Source organism: Thunnus maccoyii, chromosome 11 (genome assembly GCF_910596095.1).
Source record: "Thunnus maccoyii chromosome 11, fThuMac1.1, whole genome shotgun sequence".
Lineage (NCBI taxonomy): Eukaryota > Metazoa > Chordata > Actinopteri > Scombriformes > Scombridae > Thunnus > Thunnus maccoyii.
The window spans coordinates 32,639,826-32,651,645 of NC_056543.1; the positions used below are offsets into that span (position 1 = coordinate 32,639,826).

The 11,820-nt window shown below is 38.3% G+C and overlaps 1 protein-coding gene across 1 annotated transcript; it reads right to left on the reverse strand.

Moving 5' to 3' along the window:
- Positions 1 to 1,115: 1,115 nt before the first annotated feature.
- On the reverse strand, positions 1,116 to 9,047 carry med4 (mediator complex subunit 4). The gene is made up of 7 exons (XM_042427104.1): positions 8,937 to 9,047; positions 8,682 to 8,748; positions 6,724 to 6,894; positions 5,725 to 5,782; positions 5,534 to 5,620; positions 5,318 to 5,449; positions 1,116 to 3,424 (listed from the first exon to the last, which is right to left on the reverse strand). The coding sequence occupies exons 1-7, from the start codon at positions 9,008 to 9,010 to the stop codon at positions 3,252 to 3,254; spliced, it is 762 nt and encodes a 253-aa protein (XP_042283038.1). The 5' UTR covers positions 9,011 to 9,047; the 3' UTR covers positions 1,116 to 3,251.
- Positions 9,048 to 11,820: the final 2,773 nt, after the last annotated feature.

Below are 11,820 nucleotides of genomic sequence, written 5' to 3' on the forward strand. Positions count from 1 at the left end.
TAAACATGGCTCGGAATATTCAAGATACTGAGATGTGAAGATCCACATGAGGGGAACAAAAATGGTTCTTGTAAATGTAACACACAACCATTTCTGGCGAGTGAATATCTGCTCAATGCCAGGTGAGCATGTCTTCTCGTCTTCATAACGTTTCAACGACGCGAATTAGCTCCGTCACCTGATTTTAAAATTAAAACATATACAAAAAACATACCACAAAAGTTAGGATATGTTGTTGTTTATTTTTAACCAAAATACACTATAACTATTTATGAAAATCATCGGTATTGGGAGATTACAAAAAGATCCTGAAGGCAGCACTGTCAGGCCTTGACATAGTGTAAATATAACCTCATTCTGGCCTTTAACCTAAATTATTACAATGCTGAATGTATAGTGGGAATTAATAGAGTGTTAATCCAGCTAAACTAACTGTACATATACCTGTAGATGCAGAATAGGCCTAAATGTGATTTAAGCATATTTCAAGGCTTTTTATCAATACTGTATGCACCCTTGCATCACTCAGATATTTGAAGTTGGAGTGAGTGTGGTGTTAGACCATCACACTTTGTGGTAGTGTAAAAATAAATTATTAAAGTAAAAGTATAATAACCAACTCTAAACTTTGAGACAGCCTAGCTTGCTGTGCGTCATATTAAGTAAAAATCAGGCTATCAGGTAAAATAATTGACAAATTAAAAAAAAAAAAAATGCTTTTCCCAGAAACTTTGAACTTTCAGTTGATATTAAATCCAAGATAAGATCCACCAACTCATTAAAATAATAAGTATCAACTAGATCTGATCCTCACAGCATTTGGAAGTTTTTCATCATGGCCAGAGAAATCTGGATATAACACTTTAACCTACAGTACCATTTTACACAATGTGAAACTGATCAATGGTCCAATATGAATGGAACAATAAACAGTTTTTCTATACATTTTATTGATGTGCTGTTGTACATTTATGACAGGTGTTATGTGATAATCTCTGTCTGTATTATCATTTATTTACCTTTACACATTGGTTAAACCCCATTCATGTTGTTTACTTTGTCAAAAGCAAGCAAGCAAACAACACAAAATGATAGCCACAGACAAAACACACACAGTTTCTATTCAAAATGTATTTATTTACAAGGCAGACTATGTACAAGCTTATTTACACAAAGGTAAATCAACAGCATTTGTCCATATTGATATATAACCACTCACACTACACTAGGAACATATAGGCTACCACTGACAGACATGGAGTCACACATACAGATTCAAACATGGTCACCAAAGAGCAAGAGAAGTTTCATTTTGCATTTGGTTTCTCTTTAAGCCCAGTCGGGGTTTTTTTTTGAAGGATATTAGGACAATTATATTTACTTTCATGTAAAAGTCTAGAAAAAAGTCTTTATTAGCTTTTGCTTTTGTTTATTTTGTTGTTATTTGCATACAGTCTAGGGGAATTTACAAACTACATACGCAGTCCTGGTTTGCTGTGGGTTGTTAACACTTCGATTCTCAAACTGGTACAAATACAGGCTGTTAAAAGAATAGTTCCACATTGTGAGAAACATACTTCTTTGCTTTCTTCAAAAGGTAGTAAAATCTGCCTACCAGCACCTCTAAAGACTACTAATTAACACTTTATATCTCATTTGTTTAATCTGTATAAAAACTGAAGTGTAAATACAACAAGTTGTAGTTTTACAGAGAGTTATGTGCCCGATTATTTCTTGACAACAAAATTCCAGGAAGGAATTACATGTTATCATAAAACATCTGCACATAACCCCTATAAAATCACGTATTGGCATATTTAAACTCTGGACTTTGATCAAATATAAAGAAATATAATGTGTTAATTGGAGATGCTGGCAGGAGAATTGTGTTCCCTTTGGTCAGAGCCAGACTAGCCATTCCCCCCTGTTCCCAGTCTTTATCCTAAGCTAAGCTACCTAGCTGCTAGCTGTAGCTTCGTATTTCACAGACAGCCATGAGAGTGATATCAATATTCTCATTTAATTCTCAGTAAGAACACAAATAAGCATATTTCCAAAAATGTGGAACTGTTCCTTTAAAAGACATTTAGTGAATACCTGAAAAGCACTGAGAACCCTGACACGCTCCCTCATGCCTTTCTTCATATGCTGGCAGTTCAAACTAGGGTGCAACTAAGGATTATTTTCATTATTGATTAAACTATTGATTATATTCTCACTCAATTTAGTTGTTTGGTCCATAAAAATGTCAGAAAATGTTGAAAAATGTCAATCATCGTTTTCCCAGAGCCCAAGCTGACACTACAAATGTCTTTTTTTGTCCCAACCAACAGTCCACAACCCAAAGATATTCAGTTTACTGTCATGGAGGACTAAAAGAACCAGAGAATATTCACATGTCAGGAGCTGGAGAGAATTTGGACATTTTTTCGGAGACTCAAAACAATTAATTGACTATCAAAATAGTAGACGATTAATTTAGCATTTGACAACTAATCAATTAATCATTGCAGCTCTAGTTCAAGTCCTGACAGCTTTGGTGTTGTTTACGGTGGAGGACCAGCTCCCTCAGACAGCAGATTACCTTCCATATACATCTCAGAATAACCTTATTGAAACAGGCAGGATTATGAATTATGAAACTGTCTTAAAATGAACAAATAATAATTTATTCATGTGTAAATGTTACACGGAGCACCGTCAACTGCCAGGCCATCCTTTCACAGATTCACAAAGTGACTCATGAGGGTGATATGATGGTGTTATTAGCCGTCCAGACAGGGCTGGTAAAATGATGTTAAAACTGAAATGTAGACTTCTATGCAATGCAAGAATCAATAAAAAAAAAATTAAATAATGCCACTCTTACAAAATGACTCATTCTACACAACTGAAATAAATGAAAAAAGAGAGGATAGTGGGGAACTAAAGACCTTAGCTGACTATTAATGATAGTTTAATGGAAGACTAGAGCCTTTATATGAAACTTTATTAATGAGCTCCTGAACAGCAGCTCTCCATGACAGCGTAAATATTCCTGAACCTCTACAGAAGAGACGAATACTCACAAGAAGTTGAACTGCAAGGCTGTCATGTAGAGTGACTTAATCTGGAGTAAAATGGGCCTAAATGCACTTGAACTTCATTACTGTCCTTCCATAGGCTGGGTTTGAAATGACCAAAAGGTGAAGGTATATGATCAGTGGTGCCCTCTCAAACACTCACACATACACACATGGAGTCTCTGTCTTTCAGTCAGAGTCGCTGCTACTGCTGGAGGAATCCGTGGACATGGCCTCCACATCGTCCTCGTTCTCTTTGTTATGACCCGGGGGCTCCAGGCCGAAGTCGTTGCCATGGTGAGGGGGCAGCATCCCGACTGAGACGTCAGAGGACTGCCAGGGGTAGTGAGGTGTCAGGACGTCTGAGGGAACAGAGGAGAGATGTGTGTTATTTTGGTTAGTAGCAGTTTCATCAGTCTGCTATTGGTAAGGTCTGGTCTGCAACGGAAATATGATTTGGCTTTGCACAAATCATGATTAAAAAACTACCAACTGGGCAGGAAGAAGAGAGGTACCTGAAATGTGGTTGTAGATCAGTAATGTTGGTCTGATTAAGGTAGATTTGTTACCTTCTGTTCATACTGACCATTAAAAAAATGGAAGGAGACAAAGTCCACAGTCCTCCCTCTTTTCAAAAATGTACTGAGAAGTTTATCTAAAGCTTTATTAGAGGCTTCAGTAGTCTGAGTTTGTCATATCAAGTGGATATCTTCCAAAGTCTTTTTAGTACAAAACTCCTTCTGTTTGTTTCCCTGGATGGTTGAGCAGCTGTGGAGGGACAGTAACCAGAAGAAGGAATATTATACTAAAAAGACTGACACTTTGGACTAGAGATGTGGAAATTTCACAATTCTAAGATGCATTGCATTGCGGATGAGGACAACTCTGAAATCCATTCACAAATGTTTGATGGAACAACAAAGGCAGAACTCAACTGTGAGGTCAGTGCAGCAGCTGGACAGTCTACAGCACACACACACACACACACTAGAGTTATCTTGCAGTTCATCTTAACTAAAGGCAGAGGTTGCAAGCATGTTTTGATTTAATGACTGAACAATTACCTTTGTGAGATGAACCTGAAGTATATTGTGAACTGACTGACTTCAATGGAGCAGTGAACTCCAGCAGTAACAAACAAGACACACTGCAAAATCAACACAACTTAAACCAACTCCGGGGTGAAGAAAATAACTCGGTGTGCACTCTACAGCCAAACCAAAGCCCAGGTAATGGAGTCAATGAGTAAAGCTAGTCCAGTAGCCGTTACATGTGTGTGTTTTTGTAATGTATATGTACTGGGGTGGGTCACACAGATACTGGTATTGAAAAGATACAGCTTTTTATATTATAGACTGTTGTAGTCTGATTTTTGAAGGCACTTTCGAAATAAAAATGGAGTTCAGATGAAAAAGTAGCCATGTGCAGTATTATAGAAAATTGAGGATGTGATACATTGAGAACTGTTGACAGGTGAATTGTCATTGAATCAAATTTTGAGGCTAGTAAAGATTCACACCTCTAGACTGGAACATATGTTCAGCCATTTAAGCAAGTCTGAACCTCTAGAAGGTGTTACCTTTGAACACTAAACCTGGCTATTAGACATAAAATAAACTGATCTGCTTCACTGTGATACATTTCATAATAGTTTAATATAATAAACAGTGAGCAAATCTTTGGTGTAATGTCTGCTCCAACAGCAGAATCATGAGAAAGTAGCAAGTAGTTTGCTTATTTGGTTAGCTAGTAACAGGCTAGCCTTGCTGTCTGCTAAAAGGATAACACATTAACACTGTGTTCCTTATCTCCCTAACTGCCTCTGTTGCCTTGAACCTATCACATTTTATAAAATATTTTCCTTTGTCTTTTTTGCAAGTGTCCATGAGGCAAGTGAAAATACTCTCTGAAATGTCCTGATACAGAGAGCAGGCCATAGTGAATGAAATCCTACTGCCAAAGAAAACGACTATCAGGAGGGCAGCGTCAGACTGAGTAGCAAACTGCTAACAAAATGGACATTTAGAATGAATGTCAAACTGATGTCATTGTGGACAGATCAGTTCACCACCTAAAGCAAGAATTACGACTGTTGCTTTAGGTTGCACAGAAATTTAGCTTTTTCACAAAAAGGAAACAAACCTACATGAGATCTTTTTTGAACCTTTCATGTCAGTTAGTGAACCCTGAGCAAGAGGAGGAAACATCTAGAGGCCTGTACAACAACACTAAGCTAAACCTTCAATTGGACTTACCTGGCAACCTCCCAGCAGCCAGAGCGTCACCTGGCAGATGTCCGTTCACGCCATTGGTTGGCAAGTTGGCCATGTGACCCAGCATTCCACTGCGCATTTCCAGGTCAGTGGGATAGGGTCGGCGTGGATCACCTGAGATAAACATTTGTGTTAACAGTCAGTGGAATAAATGAAACTGGCAACCAGCAGCGGCTGCGGTGACTCTGTGGTTCCTACCTGGTACCCAGTTGAGAGGAGCACACACCGCGTTGCTGGCACTGATTCTGTGAGCGTACTTAATGATTTCCTCTGATGAGATACTTCCTGCGGAAAACAAGTCAACAACTCTAAATTATGGACAAACCAACAGACTCAAAACCAGAGTCGACAAGTGTTCATCACAGTGTTGCACAGGTGTGTTAGCTCACCTTTCCTGGCTTTGTCAATGGATTTGAGTTTCTCTTTCGCCTGGTAAACAGCAGTGGCCTTAGAAATGACAGACGGAGTGGGTTTAGATCAACAGAAGAACTTGCAATCATCAGCGTCTTTCTGTTTGTCAAGTAATTAAGACAGGGCATCAGAAATAAAATACTGTCTCTGAAACTACAAAATGGAGAACATGTTCAATATTGTGTGACAAAATGCTCGACTTTAAAAAGTCTGCAGTAGACATTCAACATTACTGTACAATACATTATCCAAGGAGGGTTGAATCCAGGGCAACTGGACTTGGTTGTAGATACTCGGAGAAGTTTCTCCTCTCATCCAAAGGGCTTCTACAGTTCTAACTAACTGGTGGGGAGTCCCAGGTATTTAACCTCTGTGGTGTCATTATCAAGGTCAATGATACCACTTGATTTGTTAGTGCTCCTGACTGTTGTAAACACAGTCAGTCGTTGGTGTCACATGAGGCCAAATGTGAATGGTTGTTAAATCTCCTGGGAAGGGATGAGAGGACAGCGTTGTATGTTGAGAGATGGTTTCTCTACTTTGACATAGAAGGCCTCTTTCACTCCTCTTTCCAACCATCCGTCCTCCCTACATTTCTACATTTCAACATGGTAGAAATATGTACGGTGTTGTTCTTGCGAGTGAACATAGATAGTCAACATCATAACAGTATATAAATAACAGAAAACCACAAAAAGCATAATAGGTCCCATTTATATACATCAGTCCTTTCTATCACTTCTCAGATGTTGGACTGTCCCTGAATGCACCATTAAGAAGATCTTTGGAATTACACTTTTTCACACAATAACATATCTCTGACAAAACTGTTCATTCTGACTACTACTTTAGGTTTAATGTTGTGTGAAATCATGTTAGTCCTATCCAAAATAACATGACATTATTATTAGCAAGGTAATGAGATAAAAAGTAGTTCCACTATCTTATACCAGCTTGGAGGATCAAGCATAACCCACCAGGATGTGTTCGGCTTCCTTGAGCTGCTTCTGGAGCTGCTGGACGTCGCTGTCTCTCTTCTCCACCTCCTTCTCCAGCAGCTGCATCTCCTGGTGCACCTTCCCCTGCTGCTGGGCAACGTCCATCAGCTCCTGGAACTCCCTGTCCCTCTGCACCAGCAGCTCCAGGATCTGAGGCCAAAACACACACACACACACACACACACACACAAATAGCTCACACGTGGCTCAGAGTTGATTGACAGTTGAGAGTTTCCATTTAGATTGAGGTGGAGTTGTCTGTCAATATGAGGAGTCAAGAGGTGAGCATGCAAGTGAGAGATGATGATAATGAGACTGAAAAAAAAACAAAAATCAACTGTTGGGTTCATTCTCTCACAAGAGCAGGTGCATGAAGGACTACTAGAAAATGTCAAAGGGGCTGGTAGACCCATGTGTGCAAGTCTTGTGGCTTCTGCTTCTACTTAGCCTGAGTTTGTGCTTTTTCTTGATACTTTATTTTATTCCAGCAACAGAAATAACTGTCAGTTTTCATCATAAATAAGAAGTTTAAGAAACACTGCAGGTGCTTCGTCAAACATTTCTGGACTTTTAAAAGCTTCCTGTGTGCTGCCACTGCAGAACAATACTTCCTACTGGTGCACAGTGATGTACAATCTGGACCCATTTCACAAGGTGCCTCAGTTCCTTAACCAGATGAGAAAGCAGCTGTGATTTCCAATTACAATCTTTGTTTAGGTTATGGAAAGAAACAAATGACACAAATATTTAAAATACACTGCTTTGTGTACATTGGGAGGAGGTGGTACAAGTCTTTGAGGATTATGGGCATGTCTTCAAATACACCTGCGGGTTATTAAACAGTGTGCTGGGTTTGTTCTATATATTTGTAATTTTATTTAATGTTAACCTTCAGCTGGCTCAGTCTGTTAGTTATTTACTAAGTGTAACTGTGTGCTCCAGAGTGGCATCATTCCAGTCATTATTATATTATATTAAGATCCCCTCCAGACATGTGCATATAAAAGTACTCTACTTGGAATAATCATTTGTGTCTGTTATGGTTTTTTTAATTATCGGTGTAGAAATTCTTACATCTCCTTCTCCCTCATGTAAAAATTCTGAATCTATGAATATGCAAATATTTTTAATGTCAAAAGTTTTCCTGCTGGACACAAGATGTCTCCTACTTCACTGTAAAGTCCATTCTCAGTGTGTGTGCACTGGAGGCTTCAAGTGTAAGATGAAAATTGGACCAGGATCTGCTTTGAATTTAACTGTCGACATCACAAATCATGCTTGTTGGCCCCTTAAATCTGATTTTTAATGAGCACGGAGAAACTTTCCACTTTCAGCAGATGTATGTGAAAACAAACTCTGCACATACATCATTCTGCACAGTCAAGATCAAACATCCAACTCTAGGAACAAGAGGAAAAACATATTTTTGAGTGTAGGGAGACTTTAAGTAAAAACAGCAATACCATGCTGTAAAATGACTCCATTACAGGAAGAAGTCATACACGGAAAATGTTACTAAAGAAAGAAGTACATTAGTAATATTAGCAAAATGTAAAGTATCAAAAGTAAAGTAACCAATGCAGAAAAGTGGCCCCTGTGAGTGTTGTACTATTATATTACTGAGTTATTATTACTGATGCATTCATGTGTACGCAGTATTTTACTGTTGTAGGTGTAACTTATGTAGCCTCCGGTATTTTTATCTATGATAGTGCAACATTTTTTGTAAACACAATGTTTTTTTAAATAAAATCTTAATAAGTAAGCTCACTAGTACTGTAACTGTAAAAGTGAAATATTTGTGTAAAGTAGTACAAATCTGGACTCAAGTACAGTCCAGTAGCAGTAGATGTACGGTGGCTATAGCTAACATATTTCCAGTATATTTTGGTTGGTATATGTTGCCGGCAGGCAGTGTGTGGGCTGTGTGTTCCTACCTGGCTATCCTCTCCTGGCTGGGGCAGTTTCTGACCCCTGGACAGAGCCAGCATCTCGATCAGCTCCCTGAAACACAAACACTCAGTCAGGTTTCACTCCGCGGCTAAGCAGAAACAAAGTAGTTCCCAGTCTGACCCGCCGGGTGAACTGCTCATCACCGAGCCAGCAGCAGCAGCGGTGGAAAACTCACAAATATCACACATATCAACACGCATCTGTAAATCTTGAAAACATAACACGAAGTTGAACTTTACCGAGATAAAACCTCTAAATCATCCAACACAGACAGCAGCCGCTCTTTCGTTGATTTCTCCGCCACAGTCGCCATGGTTGGCTGCCGCCGCTTCTGCGCAAGACGGGAAGTGACGTTGACCAAAAAAGTTCTTCTTCTTCTGTAGGCTTTAGATGTGTTGCATTAGCGCCCTCTTCTGCGCGGTCAGCTTTATAGACTTTCTATGCTTCCTACAGCACATACTATATACTACAGTACATATAATATATGTATATATATACATATATATTTAAATCCTGTATTTTAGCACATTTGTTCTCCCTAGGGAATATGTATCTTTAAAATAACAAGGGTTTGGACAAATATAAAGAATTGATGTGTCACTGTTAAAGGGGTTAATTTATGGAATAACTGTGACAGGGAATTACAAATGTGTCGTACACCTCGTGAATAGTACAAGTAAGCAAATACATTGTTAATTTCTGATTTACATTGTGGGTGTATGTGATATGCTGTTGTATGTAGCTTTGTATTTTGTATGGTGTGTTCTGTGTGTTTTTTGCTGTGTACTGTTTGTTGTTGTGCTGTTGTATGTTTGCACACTGCACACTGCCCCAATAAATACAAACAAATATAAAACTGGGGTATGAAGATAATGGTGAATGAAATGTTTGATTATGTATTTTGGGACTTAGTTGTTTTTCGTATGAGGTAAAAAAAAAAAAAAAAGGGGGGGGGGGGGGCGGGGGGGGGGCAGGCATTAATCAGTCTGAATCTTACCATGTGACCTTTAACTGAGAGAACAGAGAGATTACATACTAAAGTACTATCAATGTAACAGAAGGTTCATGGAATGTGTACGACCAAAGTCATCTTGGTCTTTCAGAGTGTGAGCAGAGAATTTGCTAACTGTAAACTGTTTAGAAAGGCCAAGGCTAAAATGGTATGTCAGAGAGAAGCAAGATCGCCACTGTAGAAGAAACAAAACCAGGTAAGGATGTTTACTGAAGGAAGCAGCTTTGACAATAACCCTCATATGAGAGAGTTCAGAATGCAGTTCCCAGAAATGTATGTATCAGAAGCGAAGCTGTGTCATTTGACTTTCAGCTTCCAGTTATCAGCAGACGGACGCTGATAAGTAACAAACCAAGGGCTGACTGTTGCACCCATTAATTGCTTCTAAGGATGACAGAGTGCTCTGTAACCTTTGTGACAGGTGTGGCTATGACTATATATCCGTGTGGGCTGCCTTTTCTCTCTGCGTCTGCATGCATGATGCTCTGAGCTTTATTAAAGTGTGACAATACTATAAGAGATTTTTCTCTTGTTCCTCTTTGTCTTATGTGCATTCTTTTGTAACACTGTTAAAATAAGGACCACAAAAATTAAATTAAGAAATTAAAAAAATAATATTATACTATGATTTATTTCCTTTCCTTTGCACTTTCTAACTAGATTCTGAATATTTATTACAGTGGAATAAAACATGATGCAGTCTCTGATACTTGATTTCTTCTTCTTTTAGAGTATTCTTAATGTGGCATTGCTGACATCTTCTGGTGTTAATTAACTCCTACAGTCCCGTTCAACAGTTTCTCTGTATTTATCTTTGATAGTTTTGCTAATAACTACTACATGTAACTAATAACTACTGTACTTTTAGTGACATTTTAATTCAGGACTTTTACTTTTAAGTAATAGTTAAGGAGATATTTCACCAACCACAAATGTCATGTTAAAAAGTCAGGGGATCATCATAGTCATCCTTTGGGGAACATGAATGGCTGGACAACATTTTGTCACAATCTTTCCAAAGCTGTTGAGATATTTCTGTGCCACAGTGGTGGAGCAACCACTAGGCCCACATTTCCAGTCATGCTACTAGCATGGCTAAAAGACAGGGAGCCACAAATGAGCACAATTTGAAAAAGAAGAAAGAATATTTGAAGAGATTAGTATACAAAGGAAAGGTAAATGCACCAACTCTTGAGTAAATTAATTTAAAAAAGAAAGTAAGGCAAGATGTTTAGTCTTCAGAGTATTCAGTTTTCACCAAAGGGTCAAATTTGAACTTGAAGAAGAACAGTTTTAGTAATAGTCAATGACAATACAATGACATAAAAAAGAAGAAATCCTTATAGTTACAATAAGGACAAAATTAACTGTTCAGAAAGTGAAACCATCTGTGTGCCGTCAGTTTCTGTTCCTTTTGTTGCCAGTGCCGGAAGATTCCATCAGCAGAACCTTCCATTGCAGTCTCAACAAGTTATGAAATAAAGACTGTCCAAAAGTGAAAGTGGTCTGACTCACACTTTCCCCAACAATTCCACAGAAATCAGTTATGATCCATCCAAACCAACAGTGGTTGTTTTGTATGTGAGATTCAGGTGAAAGTGAACTCTCTGAAAAAGCTCATATGAAGTTCACAAGAGAAACCATTGAGTGAGAAACAATGGTTTCAAATATACAAATATATTTAGGTTGGAAATCTGCCTCTCAAGCCACTGTCACCTTATTTTATAATATTGATATCAAACAGCCTGTCCTCCCACACTGATCAATACTCCACTACATTTTACTTTACTTTTAACTGCACTACATTTATCTGACAGCTGCAATTAAGGATTCATTGTTCCCAACATTTTTGGTTTGTGATAACTTAAAGCAGTGTGTGGTAGGGGCTTTGTCGTGTTTCAGATGACTTTGAGTTTTTAACAGTTCCACCAAAGAGATATTTCACCTTTAAACGTCATAGATAATTCCATTTAAGTAACAGTTCAATTCCCAAAACAGGCAAATTATCAAATATTTCACAAAAAAGCAAAGATTAGAGGAAAGTCCAAAATATGAATATAAAGTAGTGAGGCAGGATTTAGTTTTTTCCTCTCCCGTTAATCATCTCACGA

What these genes read in the sequence shown, in the direction of transcription:
- med4 (XM_042427104.1), bottom strand. Translation starts at nt 9,010, where the DNA reads ATGGCGACTGTGGCGGAGAAATCAACGAAAGAGCGGCTGCTGTCTGTG. An exon ending in GATTTAGAGGTTTTATCTCG is followed by an intron (nt 8,749 to 8,936) that starts GTAAAGTTCAAC and finishes TTTGTGTTTCAG; the next exon opens with GGAGCTGATCGAGATGCTGG. An exon ending in CATTGACAAAGCCAGGAAAG is followed by an intron (nt 5,621 to 5,724) that starts GTGAGCTAACAC and finishes TGTTTTCCGCAG; the next exon opens with GAAGTATCTCATCAGAGGAA.